Below are 23,110 nucleotides of genomic sequence, written 5' to 3' on the forward strand. Positions count from 1 at the left end.
TTTCTTGCCACTGTTGTTAAGTTAGTAATAACAGTTGTTAAATGAATTTGTCTTCCCCATGACTTTGCCTGAAGTTTGCAAAAAGTGATCACATGACCCTGGGACACTACAACCATCATAAATATGAGTCATTTGCCAGTTGCACAATACAATCTGAATAAAAGAAAGAAATCCAGAGCATTAATCTGATGTTAAGAATTGGGGAGATCAATGCACAAGATTTTCATTCCCTCCAGGAAATAGCTCTTCTTCTGTACTATATTTCTCTCCTACCATTATTGTAATAAGGCAACATACATAATTCCCCTTCCTCCTCCTATTTATGTTACTTTCAACTATTGGATAGGGGCTCATGCATGCTGATGGTCGTAAGTGTGAAAAACGGTCTTAAGTCACTTTTTTCAGTAGTCTTGTAACTTTGAATGGTCACTAAATGAACATTTGTAAGTTGAGGATTACCTGTAGTTCTATAGGTATGAGAATTACTGAATGAATTACTTCTACAGGTATGAGGGTATGCTCTGTCCTCAAATTGAGACACCCAAAAAGACACTTGGGGTGCTGGCCCTCAATAATTGCTAATATGAGGCAGTTGCTTCCCTCTGTTTAATGATAGAGCCAGCTAAATATCTAGTTGGGCCACTTTTTCAAATTTGTTTCTTCTTGTTCAAAGTCAGTGTTTCTGTTTTCAGCTAGCTGCAAATAGCATTGCTGAACTATGCCTCTTCATCCAGAAGGGTACCAGATTTGGTTTAAATTGTTTTAAAAGTGTCGTAAAATTGTTCCTCTTCCACAAAAGGACAAATGACGAGTAAAAGTGTGAAGTCAGCCTTACAAAAGATTAGATTGGCAGCTGTTTTCAAAATAGTAAACGTTGCACAATACAATCTGAATAAAAGAAAGAAATCCAGAGCATTAATCCGATGTTAAGAATTGGGGAGATCAATGCACAAGATTTTCATTCCCTCCAGGAAATAGCTCTTCTTCTGTACTATATTTCTCTCCCACCATTATTATTGTAATAAATAAGGCCACATACATAATTCCCTTTCCTCCTCCTATTTATGTTACTTTCAACTATTGGATAGGGGCTCATGCATGCTGATGTAGGGAGTTGCATTATGGAAATACTTTTTGGAAACTGAGCCAGCCAGGTGATGACGAATTGATCTGCAGCAAAATAATATTTGATGCAGTGAAGTGGTGGTAGAGACCTGCAGAATCTCAAAAGACAGGTATTTTAACGTTAGCAAGTAGAATGGCGCACCATTGAATTGAGACTGGAAGGAGAAAGACCCTGCACTAGTTTTTCTTCACACGTTATTTTGCTACAGGTAAGTGGCTGCATCGTATTAGTGATATGACCAAAACTTAAACTGTAGTCATTTGGCTCAGCTGTGTCCAAAAAGACAGGTCCCTTGCTTCGGTTTCCAGGGTAGAAACTGTAAGTAAAAACAATGTCTCTTTAGCTGGGAGGCAAGAGTATACATACAACAAGTTGTTTACTATTACTGTATTTTGCTATTTAGTCTTTAAAACATAATTGTGCAGCATTTATGTTTGTGTGCGTGTGAGTGCATGTGTGTGTCTCTGTGTGTGTATGTATATAATATAAATAAAAATAAATGTCTGTGTATGTGTGTTCCAGCATAACTCTGGAACACCTCGAGCAATTTCAACCAAATTAGGTATTCGGATGACTTACTCTCTGAAACAAATACTATGGGGATAAGATACCCCCTAACATGCCTCGGGGTATATACTCTGTTATGATACAGCTTGTTGTGCCTTAAAATGGCTTCTACTGTACTGCCATAAAATGGCTTCTACTGTAGAGCGCAGTGGAATTGCCATAGTAACGTCTTCACAGTACTCCACGTGGAGGGTCCCTCTGGTAATGGGGAAAATCCAACATTAGAAATTACGTTTGGTCCGGACATTTTCTCCCTATAAATAAATACTTGGGCAACGCCGGGTTATCAGCACTAGTGTGAAATAAAAACACTGAAAATTTAGTATTCCAATTAAAGTATCAATAAAATTAAATAGTTAACATATGTACAGCAAGGAAGAAGACCTTGATGGAAGTTGGAAGAAACAACATGTAGCTAGGTAAAAAGGACTGATGTCTTTAAGTTCAGAAGTTCTAGATAACTTCCAGAAGTGGTTCAGGCAGATACCTCCAAAAGTCATCAGGAGGAATGGGTACAGCAAAATCAGACTTGCAGGATTCTCTCAATCTCAGTAAAAGTTTTAGCCTTTTGGAGTTTTAAGGGAGACATCAATTATAATAATAGTTCCTCCTCACTGGTGGGATTTTGTTCCTCACTGGTTCGCATTTTGTTACAGTTTGCCCCTTCTGCTCATGTGCCCGGCCTTCCACAGCATAGAGCCTGGGCGGGGGCGGCCCACCACCCACGATTTCCATTACTGGTTCGGGGGGGGGGGAACTGGTCCGGCTGAATACCACTCTGTTCCTCCTGTAATCTATTCAGTAGTATGGTGAACAGAAGTTTATTTGGGAAGTGTCAGCCCTTAATAGGCAATATCAAAAAACAGGCATGCCAGAAATGCTGTTTTAGATTAGCAAGATGTAGAAAATTATCTCTTTTTCTCTGCCCTATCTTAAACATATGGGTGATAGGCAAACTCAATTATTTTGAGTTTCTTTCTTATACTATCTCTTTCCAGGACTGAATATTATGTTTGTATCGTTCACTTTGCTGTTTTCATTCTTGTTTTACTATGATGTATTTTGCTTTCTGTTCCACCATATTGTGATATATTTTCATAGAACTGTTTACTGTCCTAGGGCAACCAGTAAGTTGAAAATAGGTTTAATCAATGAAAGGAAGAAATACCTCCCAAAAGTCTGCTTTGGTCTGATGCCAGTCCATGTAAAACGTTTTAGCTGTTTCAAAGGCATTCTCCCCTCAGCTTGATAATTCTGAAAGAGAATACAATTCTGACGATGAAGCTTTCTTTTATAACATTGCCAAACCCATCTTGATGCATAGAATTTCAAAATATTAAACTTTGTTTAATAAACTTTAATAAACTTAAAACGTTAATACGTAGAACGATAGGTTTATTGGCAAGATTCACAGTAGCATTGTGGTAAGGAAAATTTTATTTATTTCATGTCCTGATCAAATCTTAAGCTGCCCAAATGAGGCCACCTTTTTCGTTTTATCATTGGCCAGAAACAAATAATTTTGTCCTTTGTGGTTTGTGAGGGAAATGATCAATAGTCAATGGATCTATTTTGCTTGGTTGAACTTGTGCTCATTCCTCTTATTTGTATCTATAATATGATGGACCTTCAATTGTTATGCATGATATATGGCTCAACAAGTATATAAGTTAAGTTCTTTGAGTTTAGATTTCAATCTTTATGATCTCCTGAACTCTTTCCAACTCTATGACTGGACCTCAGAGTTCTAGTTATCATAGCATCTTTGTAGTCATGTGATTGCAACCCAGGCACTCAGTGCTTGGTTTGCGATTACATCACAGCAAACCACGATCACTTAAGATTGCAATTTATGACTTTCTCTGCCAGCTTCTCGCAAACAAGGTCAATGATGAAGCCAGCGGGAGGTCACAAGTCAGTTGTCTTTCTTTTTTGCCCACCCACACTCTATAGCAGGGGTGTCAAACTGGATTTCTTCGAGGGCTGGATCAGCATTGTAGTTCTCCTCTGCGGGCTGGCCACAGGTCAGCTGGCAGAGTGCTGCAGGAGACCATGGAGGTTGAAAACAGATTGTGGGGGGCTGCACATGCCCCTCCCATGCTCCATTTTGGCCGGCAGAGTCACTGCAGGCCAGTCCTTTGCTATGTCCAGGCCAGCCCCGCGGGCCAGATCTAAGCACCCCGTGGGCTGGATCTGGCCCGCGGGCCTTGAGTTTGACGCCCCTGCTCTATAGTGTCTGCTCCTGGCACCCTCCACGGCGCCTGAATGCCCATCTGCTCTCTGTATCATATTTCCATGGTAACCATGGACCCGCCCACATTCCATAGCATATGTCATGTCACACCCATTTGTAGTGCTTACCTATAACACTTCCCCACCCACATAAAGGTCTCGTGCCCAGCTCTCACTTGCCAGCTTGCTTGCCTGGGACTCCCACTTTTTCCTGCTTAATGACTTGCATGGCCATGGAGTTACCATAACAACTGGACTGCTGGGATTGTGGTTGCTAAGCTATGCAATTACGTAATGTTGCCCTTTATGGCCCCTTAGCATCCCTCAGCCATCCCAATTGCTGCCATAAAAAGAACCGTGGTAAGGCAGTCGTTAAAATGCAGTATTGCAGGCTAACCCACTGCTCACTCCCAGGAGTTTGAGCCTGACTGGCTCAAGATTGATTTAGCTTTCCATCCTTCCCAGGTGGGTAAAATGACCCAGATTGTTGAGAGCAATATGCTGACTCTGCAAACCGCTTAGAGGGGGCTGTGAAGCGGTATATAAATCTAAGTGCTATTGCTATCTCTATAACCCAGTGTTTCTCAAACTTGGCGACTTTAAGTCCTGTGGACTTCAACTCCCAGAATCCCCCAGCCAGCATAGCTGGCTGGGGAATTCTGGGAGTTGAAGTCCACAGGACTTAAAGTCGCCAAGTTTGAGAAACACTGCTATAACCCAAGGACAATCTGTATGAAATTCTTCTTCCACACAACCACTGACTTCTTCTTCAACATGTCTTCAACATGTCTTCGTCTTCAATTCATCAATCTGGGACTGAATCCCAAAGAACTGTTGTGCCACATATTTTAGGACCGACTTACATCAGGCTGAAACTTGTGCTTAGATGAACTTTCTTCAAAGACTCTGTGGAATGGTTTCATCTTGAAAGCAGGAACATATTTTCTTAGAAAGTAAACAGGGGGGAAAAAAAGCTTTTTGAGATAATATCAGTTCAAAACATCCCTATATCGTAGCTACATGTGAATATTTCATCATGGATGATAAGCGTAAGTATATGCCTGATACTTTTTACTAATTATAAAAAGAATGTTCACAAATTATATTTGATACAAAGAATATCAAGTTTTTGCCAACCCGGCATGGTTCCTATTTTTATATGGCATTTATTTCCTACTCACTTGTAATACCTGCTATTTTTACGTTTTCTGCATATTTTTGTGTGACACCCAAAGTCTCTCTTGGTGGGATGGGTGGCTGTATCTATTTGATTAATATAAAAATAAAAACCACTTAAAGCATGCAAGTCTAATTCTGAGCAGAATCACTGGAGCTGCACAAGGTTAGGGGATGGGCTGTTTTATTATCATTGGTAGAATTTCTCAGTTCCTGGACTCTGCCTACTATCTGCAGATGGTCAGCCACCACATCTATCAATGCTGAACTACAGTTTTACAAGGTTTTTTTTTAATGGTGAGTAGGAACGGTACCATGCAGTGGTGAGATTCAATTTTTTTTACTACCGGTTCTGTGGGCATGGCAGGGGAAGGATACTGTAAAATCTCCATTCCCTCCCCACTCCAGCGGAAGGATGCTGCAAAATCCCCATTCCCTCCAGATCAGCTGTGACTCGGGAGGCAGAGAATAGATGGGGGCGGGGCTAGTCAGAGATGGTATTTACCGGTTCTCCGAACTCCTCAAAATTTCCGCTACTGGTTCTCCAGAACTGGCCAGAACCCGCTGAATACCACCTCTGGTACCATGCCAACTTTGTGATTGCAATGAACTTTACAAATTATTAAATACAATATGGGTAACATATGGCTTAGGTAGCATTTATGTTTTCCTTTAGATATCTAGAAGCTATACTAGTTGGCTCATGGGGATTATCAGAATTTTCAGCAACTGTGAAAGCATCATGGATCGAGTTTTATTTTTTTCCTGAGGATTTGAGGAATAAAATTCGTGGTAGTATGGAAGGAATTTCTGGCACAAATCATCATGATCTAATAACTTTCCAAGCTTACTCAATGCTGATTGCCAGGAACCATGATGGGGAGTCAGCCCTCCAAAGTAGTTCAGATTAGGAATCCTGTGTCATGTAGTCAGTACTAGTTTTACTGTAAAGCTATAGTAATTGAACCTTGCAAATCAGAAGAAGCTTCCTCCCACTCTCCCTTATCTTTTCTAGAATTAGGAAGGAGCTGGCCGATATGTTTTCTCAGGTTATACTTCTGTTCCAGGCTTGGCCTCCTTCCATTTGACTGTTACTTTGGTAATTACAGTACCCTTCCTCTTGTCCATCAAGGCCATCCCCTCTGCCTTCTACAATTATGCCCAGAAAATATCTTGTTTTTAAGCTTCCAAGATGCATCCATGAGGGAAGCAGGATTTATTTATGTGTTTTGATCCATCAAAGCTCTTCTTAAAATGGTCAACAAACTGCATTATTTCTCTAGGTCCAATAGCCGAACCACACTATTATTCATCTATTTTTTATTTGTAAAATATCCTGACATTTCATCTTACCCCAAAATTTCAGCACGGGCATTAGTCAAGGCTGGTACTGAACTGTTTTTTCTCTCATGAAGATCAGAGGAAATTGGCGAGCAATGATCAGTCCCAGCATCCTCTGGTAATAGAGTATTCAAAGGTATGTAATCTTTGCCATCCTGTGAAGACAGAAGGAGAAAGTGGTGAAAGTAATTGTTATAAAAGCAATGTAGGGCACACCTATATTACAAATACATAACTGGTTTTCAAATTTCTCTATATATCTTAAAACAGTTTGATTCATCTCACAATTAAACTGAAACATTACGGTATCAGCTAGTTTAGCTCCCTTACATTCAGAATAATCATGTGGCACAATCCAGGGATGGGTTCCGGCAGTCGCTACTTCCGCTTCGCTCGTGGATGCGCCACCCGTGCTTGATGCGCATTGTGCACGGATGCTCAGTGCAATAATGGCTATGCGCAGAAGCAAAAACCAAGATGGTGGTGACTGCAGTGCCGCCTGGAGAACAGGTGTGGCAGGCCTGGATCGCTCCCGGTTCCAGTGACCCAGGCTGCCAAACCAATACCCATTCAGCCGAACAGGGCCGAACCAGTAGGAACCCACCACTGGCACTATCAAAAATGGGGATTGATGCATCCTGAAAGCATTTTGGGATGATATGCTTTTAAAAAATGTTTCATAGAATAAACTTCCCATAATATACGTTCCTAAACACAGGGTTAAAATGTATGAAGAAAGGTCGTTAAGTATGCCATCTGCTACTTGAACTGAGAAATGATAAAACTCCATCAGAGTCACATCTTGCGAATTGGGTGTGAAGTTCAAAAGTGGATGAATTGACTAAACATGCAATTAAATCTTTTGGGCAAAGCAAGTAGCTTATTTCTGGAAAAGATTCATGACACCAGTCTCCACGATGCTTGAATCTGCTCAACTTCAGCCAGGGAGATTGTTTGCATGTTGCTATAGTAACACTGAATCTTACTTCTCCCCCCCCCAAATTTTAAATATAAAGATTCCATCTTTCCTTGAGCAGTGTGTCATCTGAGTACAGATATTTCTGTGCAACATCCCTCCACAAATTAAACATTGTAATTCTCTTCCTTTCCTTCATTAGCATATTTTCCAATAAAAATATCATAGTGACATTAAACATAGTTATTCTCATCATACTAATACTAACAATTATCATTTTATTCTCATTTCTATCTTAATATATTTTCTATTCTTCTTTTAACCTTTCCCCCCCCTTTCTTTTATTTCCAATATCCTTTTTTATTCTCTAACCATTTGCAAAACACTTCCCATATCATATAATAATCAGTTTGTTATTTCTCCGTGATTGCTAATGTTAATCTATTCATTTCTGCACATTCTTGTATTTTCCTAATCACCTTCTCGTCAGTAGGAATCTCTTTTCTTTTCCAATGGTGTGCAAATACAATTCTAGCTGCAGTTAGTACATGAATAATTAAACATATATTCTCTTTATTATAAGTTTCAGGTAATATTCCCAACAGAAATATTTCTGGTTTAAACATTTGACTGATTTATCTTTAAACATCTTTGCCAACTTTGCCGGCAGAAAGTGCCATCTATAAAACATCTTGTATAAATTCTCTTTGTACGCAGTTGACATCGTTAATTTGTAATTCTTATAGGAAGATTACTTCTAAGAGAGGAGGAAAGTTGATATAGTTTCCACTGAACCTGTTCAAAGAAAAAACTATACAAGACACATCACAATTTTCTACATACCTCTTGTACATTAGCCTGAAGTAAGTCCCCTAATATTTCCACCAACTCTGAGAACCATGGCCTTTCATTTGGATCTCCTTGCCAACAGCTAAGCATAATATGGTATCTGCCAAAAAAAATCCCCGAAGAATTTTAAAAAGGGTTCACAAGCTTTACTTCTGCAGTAGCTTATCTCAAGTGTATTCCATTTCATTTTGTGGACCCCCCATCCTTCCATATGAGCTCCATAGATATGTGGCCATCTTTCCCTTTTCTTTTTAATAATTTTAATTTGAATTAATTGTCACTGTAGTCGAGTCTTTCCACCTTGCTCTTGGTCATCGTCTTCTTATTTTTCCTTCCACTTTTCTCAGCATCAGAATTTTCTCTAGAGAGATAAGTCTTTGCATACTATATAAAAGAACGATCATTTGAGCCTGGTTATTTGTACCTTGAGTAAGAACTCTAATTGTATTTGTTTGAAGAGCCATTTGTTTATATATATTTCTTGATTATACATGAAGTTTCCAAAAGAGATATGAAGTGAAAAATGCTTATATATTTTGGCTCTGTGATGGTTTCAGGAGAAAAACGTTGATTTTTGTTGTAATGATTCTGTAAGGCTGTTTAAGATATAGGATGGGGGGGGGAATGAGGGCAGGGTACAGTTAGGAACATTGGACTTGATGGGATGTTTTGTTGCCAGTATAAATTTCAAGCAAGGGAGCACTTTAATGGGAATTTGAATCTTGCATCATATTTCAGTACTATAATTATCTAAAATTATCTAAAAGCTTTTCTAACTTAGTGAAAGCCTTCCAAGTACTGGCTACACTTTTGTTCATATCAGTCTTTCATATGTTCCAAATTTATCAAGGCTTTGTACTGATTTTCAAGCCAAACATCAGCAGCTACTTCAGATACTGTATCTCAGTCTCTGATAATTTCTGATCTCTTCCTCGAATTTCTGTTATTCTTTCAGCATACACACACCCATTCGCCAGAGCCAGGCAGAAAAATGAATTCCATAGTTTTGCCACTGGACAGCTATCCATAAATTTTTATCATGTATTTGCATTGGCTGAACACCTTGGAAGTTGGAACATAAAGGAACAAGATGTTGGCAGAGTGTTTTATTCTGCTGCACATGTGCATTGTTAGCTATCTATTGAGAATCCAATTTCTCTGTTACAGCAGACTCCAGGGGGGCTATAAAAGTCATATTAGAAGGATATGGCTAAAGCCTAATGGAATTCCCATAGTTGTTTGGGCAACTTATATGGTAAATAATGTCTGTTTCAAAAGTAGGTTCATTTGAATTTGTTGTTTGTTATCATGACTGGTGGTAACTGAAAAGTTTAAAACAATTAGTCCCTTTTAATAATTTAAACAATACAGCCAAAATAACCGAGAAGGGTTTTTTTTCTTAAATTGTACACAGTTATGACAGCTTTAGAATTATGACTGATTCCAGGGAGATAGAAAAAAATTGTAAAACAAGTAAGAAACAAGGAGGTACAATCAATCCTCAACAGAAGAACATGTGCTTTATATTTGAAGTACCAGCAATACTTTGCAAGTTCAGAATCAAAATTTAAAAATGCAAAGGAAGGGAAGTTACAATCTCCAGGCGACTGCCATCAAAAGCAGACAGTCCCAGACTTCTCAAATCTCTTCCATTCAATATTGTTCCCTTCCATTCTCTCTTCCTTTTGCAACATTTTAAAAGACTTCTTTCTCATTACCCAGAAAAGGCAAAAGAAGATTATCCTCCCTTCTTCCATTTTACTTTTAAAACAGAAAGGAAATATTTGAATTAAACCTTCTCTGCCATTGCCATCTGCCTTTCAGAAGAGCCAATTAGCATGGAGGTCTAAGTGTGTTGGCTGATTGGCTTGATGATGGTCCCTCCACCTTATTAAGCCCTTTTTAGCCTTCTTAATTTTTTTAAACTTTGACTTCTTACTTTTAACTTATTTTAACCTTGGTTTTTTAAACTCTGTTTTTAACTGTCCTTTTTAATCACATTTTAATAGTTTATGAAGTTCTTTGCAAACTGCTGAAAATCATTTAGATGAGATGGGCGGGGTAGAAATTTGATTAATAAAATAAAAACCATAATCGGATTCCTCATTAAGATAAAGGGCATATTCACTTTGTCTCATTCTCAGCTCACTGTGACTAGAGACTGTATATATTCCTTTCATTGATTTGGTTTAGAAATAATGTTTACTCTTTTTTCCTTAATACAATTGCTACTGTATGAGCTAACCGAGGGATTGTCCTATGGATTTCTTGGAACGTAGAAGTTAGATGGAGGGTAATTTATAAGCACTATTCCTGGACATAGCTGTCCCCTGTGATGGCCCCTTCTAAAACCCCAGCATGCTGGGTATTTTTATGTGCATATTCCAAATAAAAGTGCACAAACACACAAATACACACACAAACACACATACATTTCTGGGGTTGCAAAATCCGGAGCTTTCATGCATATGCCTTCTTTCAACTTTCTGAAGAAGACTTCATCTATTTGTATGCCAGGATATGGGGATGCACCTAAAAAAGAAAAAAAAATTAGAAATGGAATCTTTAGTTAAGTACTTCATTCCCAAATTCATATTTTCAACCGATCGGGTTTTTTTTTCAAATCAGAAAGCAAGGAGTTAATTCAGAGGTAAAAGCTGCCCTAGAAACATGTACTAGATGACCAGAAGATTGTTTTTCTAAGGAACTGCTAGCATTGACTGGTTTCCTCTGCTGTTGTGTCTGTCTCATCTGCCATTCTTCTTTGATGAATGAAATTGTTGCTTCCTTTGCAGGATGGATTTTGTATCCTGCATTTTTTTCCTTTTTCCCCCTTTTTTTTAAGAATGCAATGCCTCAGCATTCTCATCTTGAATGCCTTATACTTCTTCAGTCTGAGATATTTTCGTGTTTGTCTGCCTGGTGAGTCTCATTGATCAGTACAGAAAGGAAGCAGCTGTGTGTGCCAATGGTCCAGTATTGTGTGACCCAATGGGCTAGTAACTGCGGTTGGTTGTTATGACCTCCCATCTCCTTCCCCACATCCCCCTATCTCTACGTCTAGAACAGTGTTTCTCAAACTTGGCGACTTTAAGTCCTGTGGACTTCAACTCCCAGAATCCCCCAGCCAGCATAGCTGGCTGGGGAATTCTGGGAGTTGAAGTCCACAGGACTTAAAGTCGCCAAGTTTGAGAAACACTGGTCTAGAAGGATCACAATTTTGAGATCAATGCCTTTGGGGAAAAAATGGTTGGAATATGGCTTCGCAGCAGCAATTGAAGACAGCTATTGTTTATTTTGCTTTGTTTCTCCTGTCTTGTCTTCTTCTCTTTTAAAGCTTCTCTTTAAAAAAAACAATAGTTTTTGCAACACAAAAATGGTTTCCTGCCTGGAAGACTCCTAGGGTAGAGCTGAAAGGCAAAAAGGAAGCAGTATGCTCCCTCCTATATTTGGGCATACCAGGTGCTTTGACATAACACTTACTTATTTCCTTGGCTCAGCTGATAAGGGAGGAGAGCCTGTGGCTTAGTGGCTAATACAACTGCCTAACTTGTAAAAAGAGCCCAGGTTCAAATCCCAGTAAGGGTATGGCTAGCTGATGAGAGCTAAATCGCTTGAAATAAATCTATATTAGTCTTCCTTCATTTATTTATCAGCACAAATGCTCTAATATGAATCAAGACCTTAGATAGACTGCTATCCTGTATTATAAAAACGTAATTGAGGGTATTATGTATGTATGTGTACCAATCCAGATGAAGTTCAACATGCTATAGGATTGCAGATTAGGTATTTGCTTTTACTTATTTTATTTCCCAAATCATAAAAATGGAGTATCTTAATCCTTTAATTTTCTTACCTAAAGAAAATATTTCCCAGAGTAATATTCCATATGACCAAACATCACTTTTGGTACTATAGACTTTATCAAATATAGATTCCGGTGCCATCCATTTGAGAGGAAGACGTGCCTGCAACAAAAGTTCATTATGAATCCTGTAAGTGTTTTATAGAAGTAGATTTAAAGTTTTCTTGGACTGTAGATCATAAACCTTTTTAAAATGCAGGTAGGATGTTGAATTTCTCCCCTGGCCCAACACTAGGGCCTTATTTCTAGTCTATCCTAGTAGGATGTAGTATATCGATTCAGGCAGCATCTTGCCATTTCTGAGTTATGTGTCAAAAGAGAATATCATTTCACACACTGAATGGGTTCATCCAACATACTAAACCCATGTTAACAAAGAATAGCTTGCTGTGTCCAAAACAAACCATATTATACCTGATGTGATGGCTCAGATCACATTTAATATGCAAGGCAATGTCTGACTTCCCACAATCCACTGAACCCCAAAGGAACCCATTCTATTTTAGCCTATCATGTTGTCTGAATCCAAGCCTATGAAAATTTTAGTAAGATTTAAATGGGATGACTCTGCTCGTTGTTATAAGGGAGATCCTGCAACGTGACTTCTAAAATTGCTTTGTTCGTACTTGGAAACTCTGACACTGCGTTCATGGAATATTACCAATATTAACCCTTCTTCAGAACCCTTCAGAACAATATACAGGTGGCCAAATTGTCTTCATGATGCTCCATTGCATTTTCGGAGAGATAATAAGATTAGGGCAAACTTCTCTCCAGGTTTAAGCATAGGGAAAGAGCAATAAGCCCTTAGACTTATATGCCACTTCACAGTGCTTTGCAGCCCTATCTAAGCGGTTTACAGAGTCAGCATATTGCCCTCAACAATTTGGGTCCTCATTTTACCCACCTTGGAAGGATGGAAGGATGAGTCAACCTTCAGCCTGCTGAGATTTGAACTGCCAAATTACAGGCAGCCAGCAGGAAGCAGAAATAGCCTGCAGTACTACAATCTAACCATTGTGCCACTGCAGCTCACGGTGGCAGATACCAAATTTAATCAGTAACTGTTAGATTGGATAATGGATAGGCACACACAGGCTTAATGGTAACAACAGCTCTTTATTAGGTACAACAAGTGAGAACAATCCAGCAAAGGTTGAGTCTGACAGCAGCCCTTTTATAGGGAGCTGTCAGACCCTTCGACCAATAGGATTAAACCTCTCTTCCCGCTGGAACAGAGGACCTTGGTGAAAACCACTGAAATTAGAGCAAGTATCTAACACTAACGCTCTGCTTCTAGCACTTTCCTGCTCCCTTTTTTGGACTCTGAGGGTTGTTTTTAATCTTACACCAAAGTTAAGTCCACGTAAAGACCCTTTGCTATATTTTACAAACAGAAAACAGAATTCTGGATCTAGGCAGCGGACCTTTGCTTTCTGCTATCTTAGCAAGACGTAAGGCAAAAAGTATGCCCCTTACACCACTTTCTAAATTGTATCTGGATAGCATGCTTCCTAAACAATGATATGTTATTTATACCTTCCAAAGTGCAATCCCAACCAATAGGGCTAACCAATAGGTCTCAGGGTTTGTTGTAAACCCTGGCCCACCACTGAAAAAAATCAAGTATCTTGTTCTTCCATGCCTTGGCTCTAAACTTTCTCATTGGCTCGTCTGGCAAGGTTAGTCCAGAAATAAAATATCAACATATAAACGATTAAAAAAAGAAAAAAGAACTGATGAACATTTCCGAGCATTGTTGTGGAGGATGCAAACAAGCACAATGTATACAACTCATCTGGATTGCTCATTTTGGCACTAAAGGAAAGAGCACCAATGTGTTTAGGGGCCTTTTGATGGCAGAGAATGTAAATACTGAAAGAGCTTTTTCACGAGCTGTTCAGAATGATAAACAAAAGAGCAAATACCAAGTAGAGTAGTATGCCATACTTACGTCCCCTTTTCTCACATAATCAGGATTTTTATAAGTATCTCTTGCAAGGCCAAAATCACAGATCTTCACAACGTTGTTGTCCGATAAAAGGATGTTTCTGGCGGCTAAATCACGATGGATGCACTATAAGAAAATAGTTGCAAAAAACGTATTTATTCAAGTTCCATTTCCTCTAACGCAGTAGAGCGCTTGTGTTTTATCTTTTAAGATGCTGTATGATTCTTGAATTTTCAGGGATACTTCCAAACATGGCAGACTTAAGCTGACTGAATAGTAATTTCTTTTCCCACGGATAGAGTTGCTCTCTAGAGTCCAGACTTATTAAAAGTGACCTGTCTTCTCTAATTCATTCTAAACAAATTGAACTAAATAGTTCTGGTTAACAAGTGACGTGAGTCATCAATTGAGATATCTTAACGGCACTTGCTGGGGAAAAACGGCTGCTCAAAGTAATTTCTATTTATACTTTTTAAAAGTATATTTTTAGCACAGCTTTCTGCTTAAATTGGATAACAATACACAGTTAATTGAAAACATTAAAATGAGTGATGTGAAACAAAGGCAGGATGGCATATCATAACACATAGAACAAAAATTCTTATAGAGGCATAATTTTTGTTTTCAAATTCTGCCTGAAATCAAGCAATTAACAGAATAACAAAGTTGTAAGGGACCTTGGAGGTCTTCTAGTCCAACCCCCTGCTCAGGCAGGAACAGCTACAATCATTTCAGACAAATGGTTGTCCAATCTCTTCTTAAAAACTTCCAGTGTTGGAGCATTCACAACCTCTAGAGGCAAGTTGTTCCATTGATTAATTGTTCTGTCAGGAAATTCCTCCTTAGTTTTCAGCTGCTTTGGAGAAATTAAGAGTGGTGTACAATTTCCCTTTCAAATTGTAAATATATTAAAGTCAGTTAGCACCATCTCTGACAAACTTGGTGCATTATATCTTATCACAAGGGATTCTGGAAATTTTCATCCTTTTGGGCCAACTGGGGAAAAAAATCATTTTCTCCTCTCTCTCTTTCTTCCAGTGATAGTCGGGGTGGAAAGCGCATATGGGTTTTTGTATAAAGTTGTGTATTTGTGGGAGTGAAAAAGATGTGAAGGAAAACAGCTGTTTTATAAATCCTTGAACTGAGATATAAACAAAATTGTGTAGTCTCATACATGTTTAAGCTATTACTATTTAATGTTAGTGAGATAAGAAACAATGTAAAAGCTTCCATTCTGTCTACAAAAATATACACTTGTTGACTACGTTCTTACCAGTGGTGGGTTCCAGCAGAGACTACTACCAGTTTGCTCAGGGGCGTGCCACGCATGTGCAAAGTACAGCTAAAATTGCTCTGAGCATGTGCAGAAGCAAAAAAAACCTAAGATGGCGGAGAACCAGTTTGGGGGTGTGGCAGGCCTGGATTGCTGCCGGTTCTGGAGGCCCATGCCGCCAAGCTACTATTGGTTCGGCTGAACCGGTCCAAACCGGTAGGAACCCACCACTGATACATACATACATAATCTGTTATACAACAATTAAGAGCACAGAATTTCTACTTAAAAAGAAAAAGCAATGTGAGTCTTATACATCTGATGGGAAATTGCTAAAATGTGAGGAATGTTACATGCATGCATACATATATACAATTGTACATACCCATCACACTACTCCCTTCTGGAGAAAGCAGAGTTAAATAGAGAGTACAAAAAGAATAGTAAATAATCACCAGATGGACCTATACATATTGTCCTTTGCGGCTTATCATGACTTTAGTCAGTTAAAGCTTTCATGTAACCTTTTTACTACAATCATGGTATAGAGAAGGTATAAAGTAGATTATTAGGGTTAGCTGTACCCATGTCAACATTTTCTGCCATCACTAATGCCTAATCCTTAGGAACATTGAAGTCAACATACAAGAAGGGCAACCAAAGCCCATTGCAATGAAGGCATGTCCTCTTCTTTCTATGCAAGCCTTAGGAACATTGAAGTCAACATACAAGAAGGGCAACCAAAGCCCATTGCAATGAAGGCATGTCCTCTTCTTTCTATGCAAGCCAGCCTCTTCTAGACCAGTGTTTTTCAACCTTGGCAACTTAAAGATGTCTGGACTTCAACTCCCAGAATTCCCCAGCCAGCATTCGCTGGCTGGGGAATTCTGGGAGTTGAAGTCCAGACATCTTCAAGTTGCCAAGGTTGAAAAACACTGTTCTAGACTACTGTGCAAGACCATATCCTTGGCTTTTCTCCTCCTTTGGAAGAGCTTATGCCAAGCAAGGATGCCTCCCACTTTTATAGCTTCTCATGGAATAGTTAAAATATGGCTTTTCCAAAAGACTGTGTTAATTACATTTACCGTTAGTGTCGATGTCATTCAATACTATTAATGCCCATGCATCCGCAGCTGAGCAAGCTCTTAGCAAAATAGGTTGAAGGCATTTTTCACGTCCTCTTCTTCACCACTGAGAGCATCAGTGACAAAATGCATCTGTCTCAGTCTGCAGTCTGGTTATGCAGCCCAAGCAGAGGTAGTCTTCAGCAGGTTTTGACCAATTCTGGAGAACCGGTAGCGGAACTTTTGAGTAACTTGGAGAACCTGTAAATACCACCCCTGACTGGCCCCACCCCCATCTATTATCTGCTTCCCGAGTCCTAGCTGATCGGGAGAGTTTGCAGCAACCTTCCCCTGCCAGGTCCACAGAACTGGTAGTAAAAACATTTCAATCCCACCACTGAGCCCAAAGATTGCATAATCCACACCAGGATTATATTTTATTATTTATAGAGTTTCTTTAATTAATTGTATGGTACAATATTGTAATTGTACGATGCATTATACTATGCTTCATTTGGTACACCACCTGAAATTGGTGGAGTAGGGTAGTTTAGAGATCCAATAAATAGCTAAAAAAAAATACTCGGCCTGACAACCCACTAGGAGCTATAGGCATATTACTTAACAATTCTTTTTGTTGTTGTTGTTGTTACTATTCTGGAGGCCAATGCAAAGAAGGAAAGCTAACCTTTTGAGATGACAAGAACTCCATGCCTCTGGCTACCTGAAAGCTGTAAGAAATCAGATCTTCCATGGTGAGGGGCCACTTGTAGAAATCACTGAAATCTGAAATCAAAGCGGCATGGAGATGGTTAATATGACCTCATCCTGACAGCAATTCGTTTATTCTCCTTAGAGCATTTCAAATTTAGTTCACTAATGAGGGGTGGGTGGGTGGGGGAGATCCTTATGATATACCAAAGACTTCCCCTTGTATAAGGAAGAGACCACAGAAACAGTCACAGAAACAGTCACACATCTTCCTGTCTGACTGAGGAATTCTGTAAATAAGCTTATTTTAAACCATCTTTTCTTGGAGCTGAGCGTCTCCCACGGATGTTTACGGGGGTGATAAATGGAGCAAGAAAATGTCAAAGATGCAGAGCATGACTATAAAACTACACAAGCTGTATAGAAAAAGGAAGGAATTAATACCTACCCTCCTCTTCCTCCTCCACATCACTTAAACTTTTATCTTCCTGAAATCCAGAACTTGCTAAGCTTTCTCGACTTGGGACATTCTCCAGTCTTTTTTTCTGACCGCTGATGGGCTCAACATCCTTCTTCTCCATCAAAAGGTCTCTTTGAATGGATCCATACTTGTTTATTTAAACAAGGAGAAATCATTGGCAAAGCAATGTAGAATTGTAATTTTCCATGACCCACTCATTATAAAATACTTTTGAGTTCCACCTATTTCAGTTTGATAATTAAACATGGACTTTACATTTTTTTTCTACTCCAATTAAAGGGATAAAGCCAGCAATATTCATATTTAGCAAGGAGCCATTTAAACCAGAGATTTTTAAATCTCATTAATTGGAGTCAGTTCTAAGTATGACTAACTTTGGATCCAACCCAATGTGATTTTGAAGTGCTTAACATTACTTAGGCTGAGCCGTAGGTTATTTGTGTCTTTCCATTCAAAAAAAGTTTGAAATGTGCCAGTGAATTCCTTCCATAACTTAATGTTCTTCAGTGATGAGAATTAAGTCTCTTGGAAATGATTCATGCAAGTGAGTAAAAGCACTTTTGTTAGAGAAAGCATTCTCTCCATCTTCAGTTTACTTGTTAATTTGTCAGGGGAAAACATATTTCACTGCTTTAATGCAGCTAACTATATACTCCGTCAATATTTTTAACTCTAGCTTGAACAATTTAAGATGGCCTGGAACAAAAGCAGAGAGGATAAGCATAATGTCCTACAGAGATTTTAAAAATATTGACAGTTTAAAGAAGCATGGAATTCATAAAATTCTTCCTATGCAATGACTAATCAACCACAATGTTTGTATATATGCTATAAACTTTTAAGAGGGAAAAGTCATAATACTAAAATCTATAAATATATAAACAATCAACAACTTTTAGGGAATACATCCCTTTCATTGAAAATAAAATGGCAAAGCTTGGCAATACCATAATCCAGGTTGTTACCAGCTGGAGGTGATTGAGAAGAAACTTTCTGCCCTTGGCCCCTACTATGTGGGCTACTACAGAGTTTGGTACTCTCTCCTCGCCTACTTAACATCTTCTGTATATGAAGCTGCTTAACATCTTCTGTATATGAAGGGTGAGGGGTCAACCATTGCCATGATTTAAGGTGTCATCAGTATGCTGATGATATCCAATTATACACCTCTGCCAGTGGTGGGTTTCAAATTTTTTTGGAACCTACTCTGTGGGTGTGGCCTCCTTTGTGGGAGTGGCTTGCCGGCCATGTGACCTGGTGGGAGTGGCTTGGCAGTCATGTGACCAGGTGGGCATGGCTAACTTGGAAAATGTGGTGAAACTCACTTAACGATGCTCTTGCTTAGCAACCAAAATTTTGGGCTCAATTGTGGTCATAAGTTCTTTTTCTTTCTTTCTTTCATCTCTCTCTCCCACTTTCTTTTTTTCTTTTTCTTTTTTTCTCTCTCTCTGGCTCTTTCTCTCTCTCTCCCTCTCTGTCTCCCTCTGTCATTTTCTCTGGGTGTCTATCTGTCTGTCTCTCTCTCTGTATCTCTGTCTCTCTCTCCTCCTTCCCCCATCTCTGTCACTCTGTGTGTGTGTGTCTGTCTGTCTCTCACTCACTCTGTGTGTATGTGTGTGTGTGTGTGTGTCTGTCTCTGTCTCTCCCTCTGTCTCTCTCCCCTCCCTTCCTCTCTCTCTGTCATTCTGTGTATTTGGGTGTGTCTGTCTCTCACTCATTCACTTAATCACTCACTCTGTGTGTGTCTCTCTATCTTTCTCTCCCTCCCTCCCCCTCTCTGTCTCTGTGTGTGTGTGTGTGTGTGTGTCTGTCAGTCTCTCTGATTCCCTCCCTCACTCCCTCTCTCTGTCTGTCTGTCTGTCTCACTCACACACACACACTGTGGTCACCTTGTTGAGTGTTCCAATCACATTTGAAACACTCAACAACTGGCTTGCATTTATGGTATTTTGCAGCATTCTGCAGTCATAGGACCAAAATATATGCTTTTAACCATATATTTTGGTCCTATGACTGCAGAATGCTGCAAAATACCATAAATGCAAGCCAGTTGTTGAGTGTTTCAAATGTGATTGGAACACTCAACAAGGTGACCACAGTGTGTGTGTGTGAGTGAGACAGACAGACAGAGAGAGAGAGGAACAGAGAGGGAGTGAGAGAGGGAATCAGAGAGAGACTGACAGAGTCTGACAGAATCAGAGAGGTACTTTTAACTACCTGGCAGCGGCGTTTTTCCTTGAGGGGCTCCTCAGAACATCCTAAGACTTCGGAGGGAAGCCTCCAGCCCGGAGCAGGAGCAAAGCCCCTTTTCCAACTGGCCTTTCCTCGCTTGGAGGGCTTTGGAGGGAAGCTTCTGCATAAGCCCGGCCGAGTGACAACAAGTTCCCACCGTTACGAAGCCTCGGAGGCTGTAATTTTCTGAGCTGTGCGCGCCCGCTTTTTTTCCACGGCGTGGAGCAGCAGCGAGGTTTGTGTGGCCGGCAATCACTCCAAATGCCATCCGGGAAGACGAGGAACGTGAGGGGGGACCGTTGACGGCCTCCGCAATCATCGCTCGCCTCGCAGAGCCTCGTTGCTGCTCCACGCCGTGGAAAACAGGCGCGCGCGCACAGCTCAGAAAATTACAGCCTCCGAGACTTCGTAACGGCGGGAACTTGTTGTCACTCACCCGGGCTTCTGCAGAAGCTTCCCTCCGAAGCGTTCTGAGCCTCGGAGGCTGTAATTTTCTGAGCTGTGCGCGCCCGCTTTTTTTCCACGGCGTGGAGCAGCAGCGAGGTTTGTGTGGCCGGCAATCACTCCAAATGCCATCCGGGAAGACGAGGAACGTGAGGGGGGACCGTTGACGGCCTCCGCAATCATCGCTCGCCTCGCAGAGCCTCGTTGCTGCTCCACGCCGTGGAAAACAGGCGCGTGCGCACAGCTCAGAAAATTACAGCCTCCGAGACTTCGTAACGGCGGGAACTTGTTGTCACTCACCCGGGCTTCTGCAGAAGCTTCCCTCCGAAGCGTTCTGAGCCTCGGAGGCTGTAATTTTCTGAGCTGTGCGCGCCCGCTTTTTTTCCACGGCGTGGAGCAGCAGCGAGGTTTGTGTGGCCGGCAATCACTCCAAATGCCATCCGGGAAGACGAGGAACGTGAGGGGGGACCGTTGACGGCCTCCGCAATCATCGCTCGCCTCGCAGAGCCTCGTTGCTGCTCCACGCCGTGGAAAACAGGCGCGCGCGCACAGCTCAGAAAATTACAGCCTCCGAGACTTCGTAACGGCGGGAACTTGTTGTCACTCACCCGGGCTTCTGCAGAAGCTTCCCTCCGAAGCGTTCTGAGCCTCGGAGGCTGTAATTTTCTGAGCTGTGCGCGCGCGCCTGTTTTCCACGGCGTGGAGCAGCAGCGAGGCTCTGCGAGGCGAGCGATGATTGCGGAGGCTGTCAACGGTCCCCCCTCGCGTTCCTCGTCTTCCCGGATGGCATCCTGAGTCATTGCCGGCCTCGCAGAACCTCGCTGCTGCTCCACGCCGTGGAAAACAGGCGCGCACGCACAGCTCAGAAAATTACAGCCTCCGAGACTTCGTAACGGCGGGAACTTGTTGTCACTCACCCGGGCTTCTGCAGAAGCTTCCCTCCGAAGCGTTCTGAGCCTCGGAGGCTGTAATTTTCTGAGCTGTGCGCGCGCGCCTGTTTTCCACGGCGTGGAGCAGCAGCGAGGCTCTGCGAGGCGAGCGATGATTGCGGAGGCTGTCAACGGTCCCCCCTCGCGTTCCTCGTCTTCCCGGATGGCATCCTGAGTCATTGCCGGCCTCGCAGAACCTCGCTGCTGCTCCACGCCGTGGAAAACAGGCGCGCACGCACAGCTCAGAAAATTACAGCCTCCGAGACTTCGTAACGGTGGGAACTTCTTGTCACTCGGCCGGGCTTATGCAGAAGCTTCCCTCCGAAGCGTTCTGAGCCTCGGAGGCTGTAATTTTCTGAGCTGTGCGCGCGCGCCTGTTTTCCACGGCGTGGAGCAGCAGCGAGGCTCTGCGAGGCGAGCGATGATTGCAGAGGCCGTCAACGGTCCCCCCTCGCGTTCCTCGTCTTCCCGGATGGCATCCTGAGTCATTGCCGGCCTCGCAGAGCCTCGCTGCTGCTCCACGCCGTGGAAAACAGGCGCGCGCGCACAGCTCAGAAAATTACAGCCTCCGAGACTTCGTAACGGCGGGAACTTGTTGTCACTCACCCGGGCTTCTGCAGAAGCTTCCCTCCAAAGCCCTCCAAGCGAGGAAAGGCCAGTTGGGAAACGGGCCAGAAGACAAGGAACAGCAGTGGCGGCGGGGAGTCAGCCCCGATGCAAAAAAAAAAACGCCAAGGGGGCGGGGCCGGAAATTACTTCCGGGTTCATTCTTCAACCGGTTCGCACGATCCGGTGCGATCCGGTAGAAACCCACCACTGACCTCTGCCCCTACTGAACTAAGTGATGCTGTAGACATCTCATCCAAGTGCTTGGAGACTGTGAGGGTCTGGATGAGGGAGAAAAGACATTAGCTGAATTCTAGCAAAACTAAATGACTTTTAGAACCTTCCAGTTCTGGGGCTATGCCATCTTTGGTGCTAGATGGGGTTGTGCTGCCTAGACAGACCCAGTGCTCCATCTGATGATCCTCCTGGACTCATAACTCCTGCTCAAAGACCAGGTGGAAGTTATGCTAGGAGGATCTTTGCACAACTTTCTGTTGTGAGACATTTGCTCCCATACCTGGATCGGGAGGCTCTGCTTAATGTTAATCATGTCCTAGTCACCTCCCATTTGGGTTTCTCCAATGTGTTCTACATGGAGCTGCCCTTGAAGGGTATCCAGAAGCTTCACTTGGTGCAAAATGCAGTGGGGTGAGTAGTTATGTGTGATCCTAAAACAGCACACTACTCCATGAGCAGCATTGGTTACTAGTGTGCTTTCAGGTCCGGGTTCTGCCTTTCAGATTCAATTTTGGAAAAAAAATATGTAGAATTGTCCCTCATGTTAACTTGTATACAATGCTAAGATTTGGAGCATAGTAGTGGCTTCTTCAAAACTTCAGTTAGATTACAGTTTCCTGTCTTCAACTCAGCAAAACAATTAGCCAGGGAAGATACAGAGGTTATCATATAACATGTAAGAAAGTACTAAGATTCTAATGGTAGATAATTATATCTATCCATATATATCTATATGGATACTCACAATCCAAATAGTATTAAAATTAAGATTCGTGAAATTTATGTTTCTTCCTCACTTTATTGAAAAGCATGCACACAGAAACAGATACACCTAAACTTAGGAAGGGAACATAAAATCACTTAATGTGGCTGTTACAAATAGGATTATGATTTTGTATGACAGATTTAGTTAGGGAACTCTCACTTGACTATACCTGCCTTACCACCTTAAAAAATACCTATTGGAGATATGAATCCAATGGTATTAATTCTTCAATACTTTTTGACCTTCTAATTCAGTGGTGGGTTGCAGGCAGTACGCCCCGGTACAGGCGTACCAGTGCCTGCTTGGAGCACCAGGTACTGTTCCGATACGGTGCTCCGGAG

General features: G+C 41.4%; 1 protein-coding gene across 1 annotated transcript in view; it reads right to left on the reverse strand.

Annotated features, from left to right (window-relative positions):
* Positions 1-937: 937 nt before the first annotated feature.
* The window catches only part of FLT1 (fms related receptor tyrosine kinase 1), a 131,948-nt gene continuing 109,775 nt past the window's right edge, over positions 938-23,110 (reverse strand). The window contains exons 21-30 of the mRNA XM_081953290.1: positions 17,523-17,682; positions 17,052-17,149; positions 14,030-14,152; positions 12,067-12,178; positions 10,640-10,739; positions 8,202-8,307; positions 6,455-6,597; positions 4,789-4,870; positions 2,862-2,947; positions 938-1,442 (exon numbers count right to left, since the gene is read on the reverse strand). Coding sequence (XP_081809416.1) covers positions 1,247-1,442; positions 2,862-2,947; positions 4,789-4,870; positions 6,455-6,597; positions 8,202-8,307; positions 10,640-10,739; positions 12,067-12,178; positions 14,030-14,152; positions 17,052-17,149; positions 17,523-17,682 — 1,206 coding nt within the window. The 3' untranslated portion in view covers positions 938-1,246. The remainder of the gene's footprint in view (positions 1,443-2,861; positions 2,948-4,788; positions 4,871-6,454; positions 6,598-8,201; positions 8,308-10,639; positions 10,740-12,066; positions 12,179-14,029; positions 14,153-17,051; positions 17,150-17,522; positions 17,683-23,110) is intronic.

The sequence above is a fragment of the Natrix helvetica genome (genome assembly GCF_964273705.1).
Source record: "Natrix helvetica genome assembly, chromosome: 4".
Lineage (NCBI taxonomy): Eukaryota > Metazoa > Chordata > Lepidosauria > Squamata > Natricidae > Natrix > Natrix helvetica.